General features: G+C 35.7%; 1 protein-coding gene across 1 annotated transcript; it reads right to left on the bottom strand.

Moving 5' to 3' along the window:
• Positions 1-1,068: 1,068 nt before the first annotated feature.
• LOC101891195 (protein rhomboid) lies at positions 1,069-22,918 on the bottom strand. The gene is made up of 4 exons (XM_059119105.1): positions 22,261-22,918; positions 6,920-7,281; positions 2,046-2,388; positions 1,069-1,970 (listed from the first exon to the last, which is right to left on the bottom strand). Exons 1-4 carry the CDS (start codon positions 22,432-22,434, stop codon positions 1,662-1,664), a joined length of 1,188 nt encoding a protein of 395 aa, XP_058975088.1. The 5' UTR covers positions 22,435-22,918; the 3' UTR covers positions 1,069-1,661.
• Positions 22,919-23,254: the final 336 nt, after the last annotated feature.

The following is a 23,254-nucleotide window of genomic DNA, read 5'->3' as shown; positions in this document are numbered from 1 at the left end:
TGGTAAAAGCCATTAAAATACCGAATATCGGGAGGTACCGTTATATGGGGACTATACCAAAACGTGGACCTATAATTACAACTGGGACCCATTATGACCTACAACTACCAATTTTCAGAGAAATTCGTAAAAAAAGTGGCAAAGACAATCAAAATACCGAATATCGGGATTTACCGTTATATGGGGACTATACCAAAACGTGGACCGATATATCTCATTTTCAATGCCAACCATCCTTGACACAATACAAATTGCTCTGCTAAATTTTGGCGCTTTACGTCAAATAATGTGGGCTGTATCGTGATTTCAACAGACAGACGGACAGAGGGACATCGTTAAATCGACTTAGAAATTTATGCTGATTATGAATATATATACTTTATGGGGTCTACGACGAATATTTAAGGATGTTACAAACGGAATGACAAAGTTAATATACCCTCCTTTCAAGGTGGAGAGTATAATTACAAACCTAGTATATGCTTGCAGGTTCTGGAACATAGCACATATTTCCTCTTTAATTGGATTGTATTGACTGTCAAGTTCTCGTAGGTATATTCTTATTTACAAAATTCTGACTATTTCTTCTTTTACTTGATTTGTACTGACATCCAAAAAAGAAAAAAAATACTGGCTATGTCGGTGCAAGAAATCGTAGAGTGAAAACCTCTTCATATTATATCAGACTAGGGAACAATTGTCAAAATTTCATAACGAGCTGGGCGCAATAACGATTCCATTTTAAATAAAATCGATTGATATTGAATATTTTTTATTTTGGACTTAAAAAAAAATTTATAAAAACTAGACATTTTATTAAAAAAAAATAAATACAATTAGAACAAAATTCTGCGAAAAATAAATTTCAATTTTAAAAAGAAGTAATGTATGTATACGACTTAAATATTCTTAAAATTACAATGTCACATAAAAAGTTAAGCCAATTGTATTACACATAAGTTACAATTTATAAATAAAAAGTAGCAATAATTTATTTGTATAGCGTAGCTTTTTTTATAGGTTAAATTGCTGTTTTATAGTAACGAAAGTCGAACAGAACTATTTGGGATAATCATTTGTAAATTTGTGATCATTATAGTATACTAAATCATAGATCAATTCAATTTTGTTCGACAACATTTTCTTAGAACTCTAATTGAACACTAAAAGCAAATTGTCATTTCTTGTTGATATCCAAAGGCACTTTGGCTTTAAAGACATTATGTTATGATGATTATCTATCAGCAATGGTTTTGACAAGCATTTTATTTTCGATTTAGTTTTGGTGATTTAAAAAATTTGTTCATATTTAACATTCGGACAATGACAAAAAAAAACTTATCTAGCAAATCACCAAATCAAAATCGTCTCCACGTGCCAAAATTTGTTTTCAGAACATTTATAGGCATTTCTTTTGTATAATATATAAATATTATTATAAAATATGATGTATAAAAATATATAAATTTATAAATTATTTCTCATTTTTATATCGTTGTACTTTCATACACACATTAAAAACTTACAACTATTATTGGTAAAAAAATAAAATACAATACAATTTGTGTGTTATGTATATTTTCGTTTCATAAATACAGGCAAAGTTTTTTTTTGTGCATTATTGTTGCATTTGTGACAATTATTAGTTCACCATTATTATCTTAATAATACTCTTGTCGGGGAAAATAGTCTGGGAGAAATATATGTATCAGTGTACCCGTCATCATTAAGGCAAAAAAGAATATAACCGCAATCCACCAGAGAATACGTTCCCAGCGACGCACCTCAAGGTTTCGTAACACTCCTATGCCCACCAAAAGACCGGCAATGGCACCCGACAGATGGGCCATATAACCGATTTGATCATGCTGATCGGTGATGTGACGATAAATCGATGTACCCAAATCGGTGAGGCAGAATATGAGAAAGACGAACAGTTGTACAATGGCATATTCCATTTCATTCCAATTCTGAAATTGCAAGGAAAAAGAAACAAATTTAAATTAGTTTCCAACATTTGTTTTGGAATATTTCCAACAACTTACCATAATTATGGTGGCAATATGTGCTGTAATCAGGGCATAAACACCACCCGATGCTCCAGCTAGGAAAATTCGAGGACTGGTCAACGATGTACCCATCGAACCGGCAACCACACCAGCCAAATACACCAGGGCCACACGCCACCAATGATGCACCAATTCCAATGCGACACCCAGGAAAATTTGTATTATCAAATTCATAAAGAGATGCATGAGGCCGACATGCACAAACATGTATGTGACAAAACGCCAGGATTCATAACGTTTGTAGGGATTGTAAATGAACAGGGTTGCGGCAGGACCATTTGTACTCTCACCAATACGTCGATTATTCTCGGGATCGTCTCTGCAAAGAGAGAAAAATTTGAAAAAAAAATTCAAATGCTAAATGTTTATAAGCAAATATCGTGTTTATAATTAAACATATGTTGAAAAATAAAGGAAAAAAGATTTTTTCCAGTTTTGCAAGTCCTAATATTTGCATCAGTGCAAGGCCAGGTGCGAAAATGGACAATATCGGGCTCCATTAAGTACCACCCCCACAAAGCATCAACATTTTTTAATAACTCTTATTAAATGTGATGTAAGAGTACGTTTGTCTTCAAATTACAAACATCACAATATTTTTATTAACCCACGGTTTGGTGTGAAAATAGGATGTATCGGTCCACTCCTTCTGGTAGCTCCCCCACAAAGAGTCAAAATTTTGAATATTCATGAAGCTCATAAAACTCCAAAATTACATCCGATTCCATTCAGATTTGGCAAATCTCAATATTTCTATCAACACAAGATCTGTTATAAAGATGGTAGAGATCGGACTATTCCTTCTGGTACCTGCCCCACAAAGGGTTAAAGTTTTAAATAACCAAAACGATTATTATATCCGAAATAGGCATCCGGTTCTCTTCATATCTCACACATCCCATTATTTCTACTAAAACAAGATCTGCTGCGAAAATGGGATATATCGGTCGAGCGACTTGATCGAAACCCGTGTTGCAGTGGCCGAAAAATGGCTCGTGAGCTGAACATATCGTAATATTCCATTCGACAAATATTGAAAAATGAGTTCGGTGCAAAGCCATTAAAATTCCAAAAAGTGCAATAACTTACATCGCAACATAAAGAAAATAGACTCAAAAGAGCTAAAGAGCTGCTTCGCTTGGCCGAATGTGGTGAACTGCCGAATTTGGTTTTCTCCGATGAGAAAACATTCGTTGTGGAGCAGTTTGTAAACAAACAAATTGCTCGTGTTTACTTGCAAAAATGTCAGCTGAAAATGTCCACCTTCGGTAGGCCACCAGAACTCAAGCGCTGGCAATGGTGATGGTGTGGGCCGCCAAAGTAGCCGATGGTCGCATTCCGCTCGTATTAATTGACCGTGGCATCAAAATAAATACCGAATATTATCGCGAACATATTCTGGAGGGTGTATTAAAGCCTTGGACACGCACACATTTTTGCCGCAGACCTTGGACATTCCAACAGGACTCCGCACTCATCACGCGCCACCCAAGAATAGTTACAAAATGAGGTTCCTCGCTTCATTTCCAACGCACAATGGCCACCAAAATCTCCGGATACCAATCCGTGGGACTATTGTGTCTGAAGTGTTTTGGAAAGCAAGGTTGACACCAATCGACCATGGCATCAGAATAAATGCCGAATATTATCGCGAAAATATTCTGGAGGGTGTATTAAAGCCTTGGGCACGCAAATATTTTGGACGCAGACCTTGGACATTCCAACAGGACTCAGCACCATGGCACTCGGCACGCGCCACCTAAGAATGGTTACAAAATGAGGTTCTTCGCTTCATTTCCAGCGCACAATGGCCACCAAAATCTCCGGATACCAATCCGTTGGACTATTGTGTCTGGAGTATTTTGGAAAGCAAGGTTAGCACTAAAAAATATCAAAGTGTCGATCACCTCAAGCAAGCGCTTCGCTGGGAATAGGCCAAAATACCGCAGAGCAATATTCGGGCAGCGTGTGACGGTTTTATTGGCCGTTTGAAGGCCATAATTCGCAAGAAAGGTGACCAATTTGAACAAATCTAAATTTATTCTAAAATTTGATGCTATTTCCGACATTTTTTGATTTCATTCAATAAAATTTAAAAAAATAAAAAACCAGTAAGGAAAGCTCAAAAGTCGGGCGGGGCCGACTATATGATACCCTACACCACTATGCATATTTAGTAGAGCTCTCGTAAAAAGGTTTATACAGGGCATTTCAGAGCTCTATGAGATATTTGGTACAAAATCAAAATCTATCTAATTCTATCATGCATTTTACGAATTATAGCTATCTCTGAACCGGGTTTCTCCAAATTTGGCGTATTAGCTTCTAGACTGAATTCGGTCTTGTATACGAAAATTCATGCCATTTGGGCTGATATTGGCCATTTGATGCACAATTAACACGAAATCGGATGAAGATATATATGGGAGCTATAGCTATATCTGAACCGATTTTTACTAAAATTGGTGTACTTGCTTCTAAGCTGGTTTCGGTCGGATTTGCCAAAATTGATGCTATTACGGCCATTTGGTGGTCAATCACCCGAAATCGGATGAAGATATATATGGGAGCTATATCCAAATCTGAACCGATTTCGGTAAAATTTAAAAAAGCTATTCCTGTGCTCCATCTAATACCTGGTACCAAATATCACGGTTGTGGAGTGAATATTACGAATGTAAGGGACTAAAACACTAAATCGGATGAAACATATATATGGTTGCTATATCTATATCTGAACCGATTTTCACTAAATTTGATATACTTGCTTCTAGGCTGAATTTGGTCCGATGTACTAAAATTCAGTCCATTTGGACTTATATCGGCCATTTGGTGCACAATTAACCCGAAATCGGATGAAGATATATATGGGAGCTATATCCAAATCTGAACCGATTTCAATAAAATTACAAACAGCTATTTCTGGGCTGTATCTTTTATCTGGTACCAAATATCATTCTTGTGGAGTGCATATTACGAATGTGAGAGGCTTAAACACCAAATCGGATAAATTTGTTGTATTTGCTTTAAGGCTAATTTCGGTCACATGTGCCAAAATTCGGGCCATTTGGGCTGATATTGGCCATTTGGTGGCCAATTACCCCAAATCGGATGAAGATATATATGGAAGCTATATCCAAATTTGAACCGATTTCGATAAAATTTAAAACAGCTATTTCTGTGCTCCATCTAATACCTGGTACCAAATATCACGGTTGTGGAGTGCATAGTAGGAATGTGAGGGACTTAAAGATCAAATCGGATGAAAGATATATATGGTAGCTATAGCTATATCTGAACCGATTTTCTCCAAATTTGATATACTTGCTTCTAGGCCGAACTCGGTTGAGTGTGCCAAAATTCAGGTAATTTGGACTGATAGTGGACATTTGGTGCACATTAAACCCGAAATCGGATGAAGATATATATGGGAGCTATATCTAAATTTGTCGTTGTCGTCGTTGGGCCAAAAAAATATTGTTTGGAAAATTTCATCTCAATCGGATAATAAATGCGACCTGCATTTTGTTCACAAGAATACATGGACAGACGGACGGACGGACGGACGGACAGACGGACTGGCATGCATAAATCGACTCAGAAAGTGATTCTATGAAGGTTCTCAAAAGTAACTATGGGTCTATCTCGTTCCCTTCTCCATGTTACAAACAAATGCACAAAGACATAATACCCTTACCACTATGTGGTGTAGGGTATAAAAAAATAATGACCTCTGATTTTGATGCAGTTTTTTCTATCTCACCCTGTAAGCTTCCAACTCTCTTCAAATTTCACACAAACATTTTTGCTGTCACAAGATCTTTTGTGAAGAAGATATATTTCTGTGAAACCCTTCTGGTACCTCACCCACAAAGGGTCACCACAATTTTCAATGCTCTTATCTGCCATAACTTGCGAAACAAGACAGCGATTCTTTACAACCTTACATAAATGAATATGGAATTTATGATTTCGCATAAAATTGGATATAAATGTTCGATTTCCTTCAAATTTTGCGCATGCCAATATTTTTATCAGTATTATATGAAGTATGAAAATGGAATACTTCGGTCGACAATATCTGGTACCTCACGCACATTTTAACATTTTCTGAAAATTATCACATATCTCATATTAAGGAAGTAGCCAATATAGTCCAAATCTGACACGTCATAATATTTATAGCATATTTATTTAGGTTCGATACGAAATGGACATTATTGGCCCATTCCTTTGGCCCAATATTAAATCGAACATTGGCTGAGGGTATAGATCTGTCGGAAAAAATCAACTGATGCTTTTTAACTTGTTGTTTGTTGGTAAGTTCTTTTGAAAAAAAAAAAAAAATAAAATGACCAATTTTTCGCTATTATCATAAGGTATTCCTCAAATATTTTTCCATTTCCATAAAGGATCAACCACAATATATAATATACTTAATTACATAATAGGTACATCTATTTTACTTGTAATTATTTCATTATTTAAGTACGCAAGACCAGTCACGCAATATGTTTCTATATAAAGACAATATTTTTTGGTAAATAAATATCGTAACAAACTGCCCCCACACACCAACTCCCAGCAATTTACTAAGTATAGGTATATTCTCCATTAAAATCCATTATCTAGATGTTTACCTCCTCCGAAAAAAATAAAGCAAGCAGACATTTATATAAATTGCAAAAAAAAAGAAGACGATGAAAAAATTAATGAACGCTGCGTGAATTTCTAATGAGTTAAAATAGCTACTTAGAGAAAATAATAATTAAAACACAACAACAACAACAAAAACCATACAAAACACACACATTCATATATCCGATAAATCATTCACTTCTCCAACTTACTGAAAATGTATAACATCGACGAGAAACATTATTATCTCCACCAATGAAAATATCACCATAGTCAATGGCGGCGGACATATGGACATCTGTTTCTCATAGGCACCATCCAATTGATCACCCTCCAAGGGTTTGGGTGGCGGTACAACCATACGACAATAGGACGCCAGCAGATTACGGATCATCCATTTGTGACGTTTCGACATCGCATAGAATTCCTCGAAATCCAAATAGCCGTTGTTATCATTATCGGACATTTTCAAGATCTGTTGGGCCACATTTGGTGGAATGTCACGGCAGAGACCGGCTTCTATGAGGCCTTTTAGCTCATGTATGCTAATTTTGCCATCAGCATCGGCATCATGCTGTAAGATAAAAAAATAAGAAAATAAATAAAATATAAAATAAAAAAGCAAAAAAGAAAGAACATCAAATTTAAATCAAAACAAATAAAAATTTGGGTGTGAAAGTAACGAAATGAATGAATTCCATTCATTGGCAGAGGTTCATTGAACTGAGTACTGTAGCTGTGAATAAGTATTTCTACAAAATTATTGTCTAAATGCTAATTCAAATATAAAATATGAGTATCTCTGTGGATGGGCTAAAGGGAGTCTAAAGATACTGTTCGAAAGGGTTTTTAATGGACGAGCAGACAGGGAGGGTTTATAGGAAACATTTCATAGATGAGCTGGTAAATGTGTTTTGAAGCTGAGTTTTTATACCCTATACCACATAGTGGTAAGGGTATTATGTCTTTATGCATTCGTTTGTAACATAGAGAAGGAAGCGAGATAGACCCATAGTTACTTTTGAGAATCTTCATAGAATCACATTCTGAGTCGTTTCTCCATCCGTCTGGCCATGTATTCTTGTGAACAAAATGCAGGTCGCATTTATTATCCGATTGAGATGAAAATTTCCAAACAATATTTGTTTGACCCAAGGACGAACCCTATTGAAATTGCCGAAAATCTGTTAAAATTTAGATATAGCTCCCATATATATCTTCAACCGATTTCGTATTAATTGTGCACCTAATGGCCAATATAAGTCCAAATTACCTGAATTTTGGCACATCCATTAAAATTCTGTCTAGAAGCAAGTACATCAAATTTGGTGAAAATCGTTTTAGATATAGCTATAGCTCCCATGTATGTATTTCATCCGATTTGGGATTTAAAGTCTATCACAAGCGTAATAAGCACTCCACAAGAATAATATTTGGTACCAGATATCAGATACAGTCCAGACAAATTGTATCAAGATCGGTTCAAATTTAGATATAGCTCCCATATATATCTTCAACCGATTTCGGGTTAATTGTGCACTGAATGGCCAATATCTGTCCAAATGACCTGACTTTTGGTAGATCCGACCGAATTTAGTCTAGAAGTAAGAACATCAAATTTGGTGAAAATCGGTTTAGATATAGCTGTAGCTCCCATATATGTGTTTCACCCGATTTGGAATTTAAAGTCCCTCACATGCGTAATATGAACTCCACAAGAATATTTGGTACGAGATATCATAGATATCACTGCCCAGAAATACTTCTGCCAAATTGTATCAGGATCGGTTCCGATTTGGATATAGCTCCCATATATATCTTCAACCGATTTCGGGATAATTGTGCACCAAATGGCCAATATCAGTAAAAATGACCTGAATTTTGGCACATCCGACCGAATTTAGTCTAGAAGAAAGCACATCAAATTTGGTGAAAATCGGTTCAGATGTAGTTACAGCTCCCATATAATATGCTCCATCCAATTTGGGATTTAAATTCCATCACAAGCGTAATAAGCACTCCACAAGAATAATATTTGGTACCAGATATCAGATACAGTCCAGACATACCTCTGCCAAATTGTATCAAGATCGGTTCAAATTTAGATATAGCTCCCATATATATCTTCAACCGATTTCGGGTTAATCGGGCACCAAATGGCCAATATCAGTAAAAATGACCTGATTTTTGACACATCCAACCGAATTCAGTCTAGAAGCAAGTACATCAAATGTGGTGAAAATCGGTTTAGATATAGCTATAGCTCTCATATATATGTTCCATCCGATTTGGTGTTTAAAGTCCCTCACATTCGTAATATGCACTCCACAAGAATGATATTTGGTACTGGCCATCAGATACTGCTCGAAAATACCTCTGCCAAATTTAATCGAGATTTGTTCAGTTTTTTATATACCTTAGCCATATGTACATCTTTATCCGATTTTACGATTATTGTCCACCATACAACAACCATACATTCAACCGAATTTTGCCATTTTGGTGAAACTCGGTCCGGTATATCTATTGCTCCAATAAAATAGTTTTTAATATAATTCTTATCGAAGTCATATCATGCAATATACGGCAATGTTACTTTTTTCTAGAGGTGCAAAAGCTTCCGTCAACTTTTTTTTTTTGAAAATCGATTCACAGTTGGATTTAGTTCCGGAATTGTGACTACTCTGAAGCCGTGGAACGCATTCCTATAAGGTTCGTAGTTGGTTGATAAACTTCACATAAATTCCCAATATAAACTTTTTTGTTACAGGAGCTCTACTAAATACGAATAGTGGTGTAGGGTAGGCCCCGCCCGACTTTTGACCTTTCCTTACTGGTTTACTCGTAACATTTTTGGCATTGAAAACGGAAAATGCTCCACATTAAGCTAGAGTCTACAAATAATGGTATCACTGGTAAAATTGTAGATGATAATTTTGTTAGAAAATCTCATTATTTGTCGGTGGGGCCCCTCGTAATTCCTTTCTGAATTCCGGAATTTCTAAAGATTCTACTTCAATTGCCTAAAATTCGCTATTTGTGTTCCCAACCATTTTTCGGTGAATTGGTAATTTTTCATTATTTGTCGGTGGGGCCCCTCGTAATTCCTTTCTGAATTCCGGAATTTCTAAAGATTCTACTTCAATTGCCTAAAATTCGCTATTTATGTTCCCAACCATTTTTCGGTGAATTGGTAATTTTTCATTATTTGTCGGTGGGGCCTCTCGTAATTAATTTCTGAATTCCGGAATTTCTAAAGATTCTACTTCAATTGCCTAAAATTCGCTATTTGTGTTCCCAACCATTTTTCGGTGAATTGGTCATTTTGCTTTAGCGAAATACATACTAACTACAAAATGTTGTAAGTATGTCAGATATAATTTGATTGAAAAACTAGACAAGTTGCTTGCATTGTTTCCAAAAATAGTATTGTAGATCTCAACAAGATTTCATTCACGCAACTTTTATTGTCCATATTTGGGGAAAATGTTGAAAACACCACATTTCAAATGCTTCGATTTTACAACAACAACAACAACAACAAAACTACGAGCAAACACGCACAAAACCAACATTTTTGTAGTGTGGAACACATTTTAGTTGGTAATAGAGGAGGTGAAGGAAACACTGCAAGTCCACAGATGATGCAAATCGAAAGGACACCCTTTTTATACCCTCAGACATATGGCTAGAGAGGGTATATATATCATTTGATACGGCCAAAACGTGTCTCATCGAAATAACGGTTTTAATCCCTAAGTCTCTTTGAACCAAATCCGTTTTAGGACATTTGGAGCCGATCTGGAGATATTTGTCTGCCTGGCTGGCTGGTGTGCACGATAACTCTCAAAGGGAGTATCCGATTTGGTCCAAACTTGGTACATCGTAATATTTTTGTCAAACTTAGATCGAGTTCGGAGATGGGCAATATGGGTCCACTACTTCTGGTAACTCCCCCACAAAATACCGAAATTTTTAAAAAATATATTTATTGCACACAAAGAGAAACGATAAATCGATTTTGCTCCAACTTTGCAAATCCAAATATTTCCATCAGTGCTAGGTCAGGTGTGAAAATGGATAATATCGGTTCACTCCTTCTGGTACCTCCCTAACCAAGGGTCAAAATTTTAAATATTTATTACTACTATAAAATGTGATGTAAGAGCCTGATTGTCTTTAAATTTAACACATCCCAATATTATATATAATTAACCCAAGGTCTGTCCTTAGTATGAAATATATAGGTCCACTCCTTCAGGTACCTCCCATACAAAATGTCAAAAATTTCAAAGAAAATAATTTATTGCACAGAAAGAGAAACGATAATACGATTTTGTTCCAACTTTGCGAATCCTAAAATTTCTATCAGTGCTAGGTGAGATGCGAAAATCGACAATATCGGTCCACTCCTTCAGGTACCTCCCCACAAAGGGTCAAAGTTTTGAATAATTACAACTCTTATAAAACGTGATGTAAGAGTCGGATTGTCTTCAAATTACACACATCTCAATAAATTTATTAACCCTAGGTCTAGTTTGAAAATGGAATGTATCGGTCCTCTCCCTCTGGTACCTCCCACACAAAATGTCGAAATTTTCAAAAAATATATTTTCTGCACAGAAAGATAAAAGATAATCCGATTTAGCTCCAACTTTGCAAATCCTAATATTTGCATCAGTGCTACGTCAGGTGAGAAAATGGATAATAACAGTCCACTCCATTAAGTCGAATTGTTTTCAAATTTCACACATCCCAATAGTATTATCAACTCAAGGTCTGGTGTTAAGATGGAATATACCGGTCAACTCCTTCTGTTACCTTCCCCACAAAAGGTCGAATATACTCGTAATAAGCTCGTAAAACGCGAAATTACCATACGATTCCATTTAGAGTTGGCACATCTGAATATTTCCATCAACACATTCCTTCTGGTACCTCCCCCACAAAGGTTCAAAGTTTTGAAAAACCAAAACGATTATAAAATCCGAAATAAGCATACGGTTCTTTTTTTATTTCACACATTCCATTATTTCTACTAACTAAAGTTCTGCTGTGAAGATGGAATATATCGGTGAACCTCTTCTGGTACCTCCCTTCAAGGGGCAATATTTTGAATATCCATAAAGCTCATAAAACGCGAAATTAACATATGATTCCGTTCAGACTTTGCACATCTCAATATTTTTATCAATACAGGATATGTTATAAAGATGGTGGAGATCGGACCATTCCTTCTAGTACCTCCCCCACAAAGGGTCAAAGTTTTGAAAAACCAAACGATCATAAAATACGAAATATGTATTCGGTTCTCTTCATATTTCACACATCCCATTATTTTCACTAACTAAAGTTCTGCTGTGATCTCCTCTCCAATATTTTGAATACCCATGACGCCCACAAAAAGCTAAATTAACATCCGATTTCATTCAGACTTGGCACATCTCAATATTTTTATAAACACAAGATCTGTTACAAAGATGGCAGGGATCGGACCATTCCTTCTGGTACCTCCCCTACATAGCGTTCGAAATTTGAAAAGCAAAACGCTCAAAGAAAAGCAAAACGCTAACTAAAGTTCTGCTGTGATCTCCTCTCCAATATTTTGAATATCCATGAGGCTCACAAAAAGCTAAATTAACATCCGATTTCATTCAGACTTAGCACATCTCAATATTTTTATAAACACAAGATCTGTTATAAAGATGGCAGGGATCGGACCATTTCTTCTTTTACCACCCCTGCATAGCGTTCGAAATTTGGAAAGCAAAACGCTCAAAGAAAGCGACATAAGCATCCAACTCTCTTCAAAATTCACACATCCAAACATTTTTGTTAACCCACAATCTGCCGTGAAGATGATATATATCTGCGAATCCCTTCTGGTACCTCACTCATAAAGGGTGACAATTTTTAATTCATTTATCTGTCATAACTTGCGAAACAAGTCAGCGATTCTTCACATCTTCCTATATCAAAAAATTTCTCTCAACCAGAAACCTGAGATGAATAAGGAATTTATGATTCCCCATAAAATTGTGTATAAATATTAGATTTTTTTGTAATTTTGCCCATATCAATATTTTTATCTGCATGAAAATGGAATACTTCGATCACACCTCACGCACATTTCAACATTTTCTAAAAATTTTCACATTTCTCACATAAAGTGAAGGTAGTAGTCGATATAGTTCAAACCTGGCACGTCACAATATTTATATCATATTTATTTAGGTCCCATGAGAAATGGACAATATTGGCCCACTCCTTTGGAACCTACTCTCTCCATAGAGGGTCAACAGTTTGAATAATCATAACACAAGTAAAAATGTATTTAAATAATCGAACATTGGCTGAGGGTATACATCTGTCGGCAAAATCGTCGAATACTTATATTTTTATTTAAATATAGATATTTAAATAAATTAAATATTTGAAAAAAAAACTAAAACTAAAAAAAAACATACAACTTTTATCGCGTGACATTTTCCAAACACAATGCCTGAACAATATTATGTCAGTCTAAAAATTAAAAAAAAAAACAACGTACGTACATGTGCACTTTATGGACTCGTGGTGCTTCACAAAAGGGAAGGGAGTGCAGCTAAATACACAGCCGTAATATTGAATTAGTCATTTACTGAAGCTACACATTCCGATTATAGCTGTAGTGAGGGACTGCATTTATTCCCCGTAAGGTAAACGTGTTTCTTAAAAATGTAAAACCACACAATTCTGACGAGATTAAATGAAAAGAGCAATGGCAAAACAATTGTTGTTATCAGTCGATTACAAGTCATTGGAATAAAAATATTGCTAATATTGAGTGAGACGGTATAAAAATATGCCGATTTTATTTATTTTGCAAAATTGAGTTGGTATTGTGGTTGGAACCTATTAATACTTTAAAGCTGACCACAACCAAAAAATTTTGTGGTAGCTCAGAAAACTGCAACTTTGAAATGCATTGGAATTGGATTCAGTATTTTAAACAAAATGACTAACATGATTCTTACATGGTGTTGTGTATTTCCCGCAGAAGGGAAATTTCTGTAATAGAGGAATAAGAAAAGCTCCGAAAACCAAAGTCAGTCAGAGGAATGATTTATTTGTCGTAATAAACCCAGATTTATGCCATGAAAAAAATTATTTTTTGGCCTGGAAAACAAGTAAAATAATATCAGTCAGTTTAGCCGACAGATGTATACCTCCCAATTCGTATCTGACCTAAGTCTAATACAAGTATTACAAGTTGCCAGATTTGGACTATATCGACTACTTCCTATACTTTATATGAGATATGTGCAATTTTTTGGAAAATTTGGAAAAAGAAGGAAATCGAACATTTATATCCAAATTTATACGAAATCTTTAATTCCGATAAATTACATATTCATATCAGATTTCTTGTTTCGCAAGTTGTGACAGATAAAAGTATTGAAAATTGTGACCCATTGTGGGTGAGGTACCAGATGGGGTTGGCAGATGTATATCATCTTCACAACAGATTTTGCGTTAAAAAAAAAATATTTGGATGTGTGAAATTTGAAGAGAGTTGGATTCTTATTTTTCTTTCTTTTTCAAAATCTTGAGGGAGTTACCAGAAGCAATGGTATGACCTCTACCATCTTTGTAACAAATCTTGTGTTGATGGAAATATTGAGATGTGCCGAGTTTTATGAGCTACATGGATACCCAAAATTTTGAATTTTGTGGGGGAGGTACATGGACCGATATATTCCATATTCACACCAGACCTTGGGTTAGCAAAAAATATTGTGATGTGTGTAGTTTGAAGAGAACCGGATGCTTATTTCGGATTTTATAATCATTTTACCTATTCAAAACGTTCATCCTTTGTGAGGGAGGTACCAGAAGGAAGAAGCTCCAATCTCTACCATCTTTATAACAGATCTTGTGTTGATGGAAATATTGAGATGTACCAAGTCTGAATGGAGTCTGACGTTATTTTCGCGTTTTTTGGGCTTCATGAATATTAAAAATTTTGACCCTTTGTTGGGGAGGTACAAGAAGGAGTGGACCGATATATTCCATCTTCAAAACAGATCTCTTGTTAGTGAAAATAATGGAATTTGAACCTGAACATGATACTTATATCGGATTTTATAAACGTCTTGGTTATTCAAAACTTTTACCCTTTGTGGGGGAGGTACCAGAAGGAATGGTGCGATCCCTACCGTTATTATAACAGATCCTGTACTGATAGAAATATTCAGATGTGCCAAGTCTAAATGGAATCGGATGTTAATTTCGCGTTTAATGCGCTTAATGGATATTCAAAATTACGATCTTTTGTGGGGGAGGTATCAGAAGGAGTGAACCGATATATTTTATCTTAACACCAGTCCTTGGGTTAATAAAAATATTGTGATATGTGTAATTTGAAGACAATCGGACACTTACATCTCATTTTATAAGAGTTATAATTATTTAAAATGTTGATCCTTTGTGGGGGAGATACTGGATGGAGTGGACCGATATTGTCTATTTTAGAACTATTGTCCATTTTAGCACTGATGCAAATATTAATATTTTCAAAGTTGGAGCAAAATCGAAATATCCTTTCTCTCTCCGTGCAGGATATTATTTTCATTGAAAATGTTGACATTTTGTGGGGGAGGTACTAGAAGTTGTGGACCAATATTTCCCATCTCCGAACTCGATGTAAGTTTGATAATAGTATTACGATCTACCAAGTTTGGAACAAATCGGACACTCTCTTCGAAATTAAAAAAATAGCTAATTTTCATACAATCCACATCCCAGCAAATAAACGCCAATTTGCCAACAAATAATTAAACATATTATTTTTTTTAATATACTTTTGTTTTGCTAAATAAAAAAAAAAAACAATATTTATCTTAACGTCATAGGCAAAAACAGCAGGGTGGAGATATCAACAAGAGAACCTCTTCAAACAATGTGAGTACATTCCACACCCGGTGGTTTTGTGTATTTCTATTCAACATTTATTATCGCACCTGTGACACCTTTTTGACGTGTGTGTTAGTTAAAGTCTTAGTCAACAGTCATATTTTGTCGACTCTTTGATTAACGCCAAGATCTGCTCAAAGGCAGTAATTCTCTTGGTACTTTTTTCATTTCACTTCATTTTTATCTAAATATTTGCCTTCATCAACACCCTCATCAGTGTGATAAATGTTATAACATCGACCGATTTTTCTTGTTACCGTGTGCGTACGAAACCGGTAAAATACATTCTATTTGTAGTGGTGTTTTCTCTTTTTCATTTCCTAGAATGAAAGGTTTTGCGCACAGTGTGGCTTAAAAGTGTGCTGTAAAGAACACTAAAAAGTTTCTTAACGGAGGATTCTTATGGGTTTCTTAAGTAGAAAAGTAATTGGTGTTCTCACAGAAGAGCAGAAGGTCTTCTCATTAAAGACCAGAAGGTCTTCTCATTGAAGACCAGAAGGTCTTCAATTTAAGATACCCATAAGAATCCTTAAAGGAGGATTCTTATGGGTATCTTAAATTGAAAAGTAATTGGAGTTCTCACAGAAGACCAGAATGTCTTCTCATAGAAGGCCAGAAGGTCTTCTCACAGAAGACCAGAAGGTCTTCTCATAGAAGGCCAGAAGGTCTTCTCATAGAAGGCCAGAAGGTCTTCTCCTAGAAGGCCAGAAGGTCTTCTCCTAGAAGGCCAGAAGGTCTTCTCCTAGAAGGCCAGAAGGTCTTCTCCTAGAAGGCCAGAAGGTCTTCTCCTAGAAGGCCAGAAGGTCTTCTCCTAGAAGGCCAGAAGGTCTTCTCATAGAAGGCCAGAAGGTCTTCTCATAGAAGGCCAGAAGGTCTTCTCATAGAAGGCCAGAAGGTTTTCTCATATAAGGCCAGAAGGTCTTCTCCTAGAAGGCCAGAAGGTCTTCTCATAGAAGGCCAGAAGGTCTTCTCATAGAAGGCCAGAAGGTCTTCTCATAGAAGGCCAGAAGGTCTTCTCATAGAAGGCCAGAAGATCTTCTCATAGAAGGCCAGAAGGTCTTCTCATAGAAGGCCAGAAGGTCTTCTCATAGAAGGCCGGAAGGTCTTCTCATAGAAGGCCAGAAGGTCTTCTCATAGAAGGCCAGAAGGTCTTCTCATAGAAGGCCAGAAGGTCTTCTCATAGAAGGCCAGAAGGTCTTCTCATAGAAGACCAGAAGGTCTTCTCATACAGGAAATGATATCCAACTTTTTTTTGCCCAAAATGCAAGAGCTCGACTTGCATGGCATGGGGTTTCAACAAAACGGTGTCAATAAACGCGTCTGCCTGTCTGGCTGGCTAGTGTGTACGGTAACTCTCGAAGGGAGTATCCGATTTGATCCAAACTTGGTACATCGTAATATTATTGTCAAACTTAGATCGAGTTCGCAGATGGGAAATATCGGCCCACTCCTTCTGGTAAGTCCCACACAAAATGTCAACATTTTCAAAGAAAATAATTTATTGCATAGAAAAAAGGATAATCCGACTTTGTTCGAAATTTGCAAAACCTAATATGTGCATCAGTGCTAGGTGCGAAAATGGGCAAAATCGGTCTACTCCATCAAGTACTTCCGCCAGAAAGATTCAACATTTTGAATAATTATAACTCTTATAAAATGTGATTTAAGAGTCCGATTGTCTTCGAATTACACAGATCACAATATTTTTATTCACCCAAGATCTGGTGTGAAGATGGAATGTATCGGTCCACTACTTCTGGCACCACCCCCACAAAGGGTTAAAAATCGGAATATTCATGAAGCCCATAAAACGCACATCTCAATATTTCTATAAGCACAAGATATTTTATAAAGATGGTAGAGATCGAACCATTCCTTCCGGTTGCTCCCCCACAACAGGTCAACATTTTAAATATCCATGAAGCTCATAAAACACGAAATTAGCATCCGATTCTATTCAGACTTAGCACATCTCAATATTTCCATCAACACAAGATCTGTTATAAAGATGGTAGAGATCGGAACATTCCTTCTAATACCTCCCACACAAAGGGTCATAGTTTTGAATAACCAAAACTATCATAAAATCCGAAGTAAGCATCCGGTTCTGATCATATTTCACATATATCAGCATTTTTGATAACAAAAGTTCTGTTATGAAGATGGTAGAAATTGCACCATTTCTTCTGGTACCTCCTCCACAAAAGATCAAAAAATTGAATATCCATGAAGCTCATGAAACCCAAAATTAATATTCAATTCCATTCAGACTTGGAACATCTCAACATTTCCAGCAACACAAGATCTGTTATAAAGATGGTAGATATCGGACCATTTCTTCTGGTACCTTCCCCACATAGATTCAAGATTTTGACAAACCAAACTCTCAAAGAATGCGAAATAAGCTTCCAACTCTCTTCAGATTTCACACATACAAACATTTTTGCTAACACAAAATCTGTTTTTAGTATGATATATGTCTGTGAACCCCATCTGGTACCTCACCCACAAAGGGTCAAAATTTTCAATACTTTTATCTGTCATAGGTTGTGAAACAAGTCAGCGATACTTTATACTTTGCTATGTCTAAATATTTCTCTTAACCAGAAATCTGATATGAATATGTAATTGATAGAAAAATAATTGATTTGCAAAAATTGGATATAAGTATTCGATTTCCCTCAAATTTTTTCCATACCAATATTTTTTGTTGGTATTAGATGAAGTATTAAAATGGAATACTTTGGTCCGCTATATCTGTGACCTCACGCATATTTCCATACTTTCCAAATACATATTTCATGTAAAGTATAGGAAGTAGTCGATATAGTCCAAATCTGGCACGTTGTAATATTTTTATCAGTCTTAGGTCCGATACGAATTGGTCAATATTCGGCAACTTCTTCGGAACCTCCCCCATAATGAGTCAACAGTTTGAATAATCATAACTCAAGGCTGGGGGTATACATCTGTCGGCAAAACCGACTGGTACTAATTACTTCTTTTTTTTGTTTTCAACAAAACAGTGCCACACAACACGCCTTACAATGGACTTATTGAGAGGCGAGGCGAGAATGTAAGACGACATTGAATCAAAATACCCCGGCGAAATGTAGGAAAGAATATGCCAGAATTGAGGTACAGTCGCGGTCAACATTTACATGAAATAATCTTCAAGCATTAAATTATATGGACCGTACGATCGATTCAAATAGAGATTCCATGCAGTTTTCTGAAATTTATGTTTTTTTTTCATAAACTTTCTTATTATTCTTCTTGCAGATGACCAGAGGATTATTTTAAGAGAAGAAATCAATAGATCATGTTCATAAAAATTTCACGTACACTTTTGTCAGCAACTGTTGTAGGCATGTTATAATTGTTTATGAAAGTTGGGAATAGGACGGGCAAAAATTAAATTTCATCCACATGAATTTCATTATCAGCCAGCCATGCCAGCTAGCCAGCCAGCACAACTTGCTTGGTAGTAGGTTTGTTACCATTTTGTTGTTGTTGTTGTTGATTTTTCTTCGTGTTATCTTGCTTTCTATGACTTCATTCTGGTCATAAAAAAAGCCTGATATAAATAAATATTTACATTATGCATCATCAGCTTAGAAAAAAAAAAGAAAATACCACAAGAAATGTTAAACATGTTGATGGTCTTCGTAATGCGGTTTATTGACTGCAATGAAGAAGATTTTTTTGCATTATTAAAAAAAAAAATAATAAATTACTTTATAAGCCGCCTTCAATATGACGGACTGTACGTATGTGTTTTGGTTTCTAATTGTAGCGCTGTGAGAAGAAACGATACGTCTATATGTGTGTTTAAGGGATTTTGATGGGATTGCTGCTGGATTTTATAGGAATTCGTTCGAAGAAATGTATTTTAAGAACAGTTCAAAGAGCCATTTTTTCGTTTTTGTTGAGGGTTTATAAAAATCCATGTCCAAAATAACGATTATTTTGTTATGATTATGGAGCCGGTTTAAGTAAACCCATGGCCACTTGTTGGATAGGTACTTCCATAAGTTATCACATGATAAGTACATTGTCTAATCTTAAAGATTGATTTTCAGTTCAAATTTCCGGATAGCCTTGGTAAAAAGTAATGGAAAAAAATCTTATTTCTCAAAAAAATAAAATAGAAATCAGAGATTTTTTTTAATAAACCCGAGATGCTTCCAATTTTTTAATAACTGTTTCAGTAGAATAGAAATCTTGATCGCTTTTCGAACCCAAATATTCGGGTCAAATATATCATTTGGCTGGTCGTTACCTCATGACTGTTATAGATATATTGTCCCAGTTATCGCAAAAATGTCTAGCGTTAGAACAATTAAAAAAATCGAGTAAAATAGTATCAGTCGGTTTTGCCGACAGATGTATACCCTCACCCAGTCTTGAGTTATGATTATACAAATTGTTGACCCTTCCGAGGCAGTTGAACAATATTGACCAATTCGTATCTGACCTAAAACTGATAAAAAAAATATTATAAAGAGCCAGATTTGGACTATATCGACTACTTCCTGTACCTTTTTTTGAGATATAGGCAAATTTTTGGAAATTTTGGAAATATGCTTGAAGTAACAGATATAGCGGACCGAAGTATTCCATTTTCATACTTCATTCAATACAGATAAAAATAATGGTATGTGCGAAATTTTAAAGAAATCGAACATCTATATCCAGTTTTATGCGAAATCATAAATTTCGATAAATTACATATTCATATCAGATTTCTGGTTAAGGGAGATATTTAGATATAGCAAGTTGTAAAGAATCGCCGACTTGTTTCGCAAGTAATTACAGATGAAAGTATTGAAAATTGTGGCCCTTTGTGGTTGAGGTATCAGAAGGGGTAGATCTTCATAACAGATCTTTCCTTAGCAAATATATTTGGAGATGTGAAATTTGAAGAGAGTCGGATGCTTATTTCGCTTTCTTTGAGCCTTTTGTTTTTCAAAAATCTGGAACCCTATGTGGGGAAGGTACTAATAGGTATTTATAACAGATCTTATGTTTTTGGAAAATATTGAGATGAACCAAGTTTAAATGGAATCGGGTGTTAATTTCGCGTTTTATGAGCTTCATGTATATTCAAAATTATGACCCTTTGTGGGGGAGGTAACAGAAGGAGTGGACAGATATATCCCATCTTAACACCAGACCTCGGGTTAATAAAAATATTGTAATGTGTATAATTTGAAAAGAATCGGATGCTTATTTCGGATTTTATGATCGTTTTGGTTATTCAAAACTTTGACACCTTGTGGGGAGCTACCATAAGGAACGGCCCGATCTCTACCATCTTTATATCACATCTTGTGTTGATGGAAATATTGAGATGTGCCGAGTCTGAATGGAATCGAATGTTAATTTCATTATTTATAAGCTTAATTGATATTCAAAATTATGTCCCTTTGTGATGGAGGTACCAGAAGGAGTGCACCGATATATTCCATCTTCACACAAGACCTTGGGTTAATAAAAATATGGTGGTGTGTGTAATTTGAAGACAATCGGACACTTACATCACATTTTACAAGAGTTATAATTATTTAAAATGTTGACCCTTTGTGGGGGAGGTACTTGACGGAGTGAACTGATATTGTCTATTTTCGCACCTGACCTGCCACTGATACAAATATTAGGATTCACAAAGTTGGAGCAATATCGGACTATCCTTTCTCTTTCTGTGCAGTAAATTATTTTCTTGGAAAATGTTGACATTTTGTTTGGGAGGTACCAGAAGGAATGGACCGATATTGCCCATCTCCGAACTCGATCTAAGTTTGATAATAATATTGCGATGTACCAAGTTTGGATCAAATCGGATACTCCCGTCGAGAATTATCGTGCGCACCAGTCAGCCAGACAAACAGACAGACGGACGGACATCGCCAGATCGACTCCAAATTTCCTGAGACGTAGGGTCTAAAACCGTTATTTCGATGAGGCACGTTTTGATATACCCTCTCAAACTATATGTCTGAGGGCATAAAAATGAGAGATTTCTTAAAAAAAATCTGGGTCGCTCAACATTGTTTAATTACAGGTTCAGCAGAATTGAAATCTTGATCGTTTTTCAAACCCAAATAGTCGGGTCAAATAAATAATATGTCCGGTCGTTCCCTTAAGAAAAAGTCTCAGTTATCGCAAAAATGTGTAGCGTTAGAACAATTAAAAAAAAAACTTCTCTTTGTTTATAGTCCATCGTTGTCATCCCTACTACTACACTGCTATGCATGTCTCTTCATGAATGAATCATACGAGTTGGGGGAAAACACCATACCCATCAACATGGGAACATTGCGACTGAACACACACACGCGCACATACATACAACCATACATGTGATGGGATCACTACGATTGTTTTTCTAAGTACACAAAGCCATTATCAAAAGAACACGAAATTCAAAATAAAAGTAGGTATGTGAAGACGCAACAACAATAAATATCAAGTTCATAAAAGTTAAGTTACAAATGGACACACACACGCATACTATGTGCATTATTATTGTATGTTTGTGTGCAAATGAAAATCAATGAAAACAAAGAAAATTATTCACTGCTTGACTTGACCTTACCCGCTCAAATACATCCTTTATTCTGCGACGATCTTCTGGTTCCTGTGGTGGCATTTCACGCAATGGAATCTCTTCCAGATCCACAGTGTCCTGGCGTGTTGGCGGTGGCCGACTATGTCTTAGCTGTGGATAAAGGCCATTCTCCACGTCTTCTTGTTGACGTTGTATCGACATGATGGTATGCTTTTACTTGTTGTTATTTTGTTGATTTCTTGGCCTCACGACGATACACAAATTTCAATATCACAACAACAAATAATAAGACAAAATGATGAGCCAGAAAACACTTTGTTTTTGTCTTTGCCGGTAACATTCACAGAAAGCCACTTGTTGTAAATTTAATTTTTCTCTTCTTTATTTAAACATTAACTAAATATGTATGAATAAACTTTTCTAATGGCAAGGTTACCTTTTTTCCATTCAATGAAAAATGATAAGATAACATAGAGACGTTGATTGGTTTAATTTATTGTATGATTACTAATGTATAGATTCCGCATTCCATGGTTCTTCGGCACTCGACACTATTTCTTTCTTTTGTTTTTTTTTTTAGTTAGCTTCTGCTACTAAACGAAAGTTTCTTTGTATGATTTTACGAATTTCGACGCGACACATTAAAATTAGCAGGCACCATCCGCGGCCTTTGTCTAATTTTTTTGAACTGAGACTAATGACGATTAGGGTTCTATAGTTCAAGTTAAAATAAAAGTCGAAATAAAATCGTTATCGATTCATTCAGTTGTATTCATGGTAGAAGAATACAGGTAGCCGCATAAACATAGCTGCTGGGACAATGAAGTGTGAAAGTAATTTTGAAATTATAAGTTTTGACTGATTATTTAAATTCGTTAAAATTTTTGTAATCTGCATATCATAACAACCTCCGATTAATGTTGTGTAGGAAAACATATAAAAATCCAGAGCTCAATAAGAAATGTTGCTCAACTTAGAAGAAACAAGGAAAATGCAAGTCTGTACCGGAGTTTTATATACA

The sequence above is a fragment of the Musca domestica genome, unplaced genomic scaffold (genome assembly GCF_030504385.1).
Source record: "Musca domestica strain aabys unplaced genomic scaffold, Musca_domestica.polishedcontigs.V.1.1 14, whole genome shotgun sequence".
NCBI lineage: Eukaryota > Metazoa > Arthropoda > Insecta > Diptera > Muscidae > Musca > Musca domestica.
This window is presented reverse-complemented; position numbering and strand designations above follow the sequence as displayed.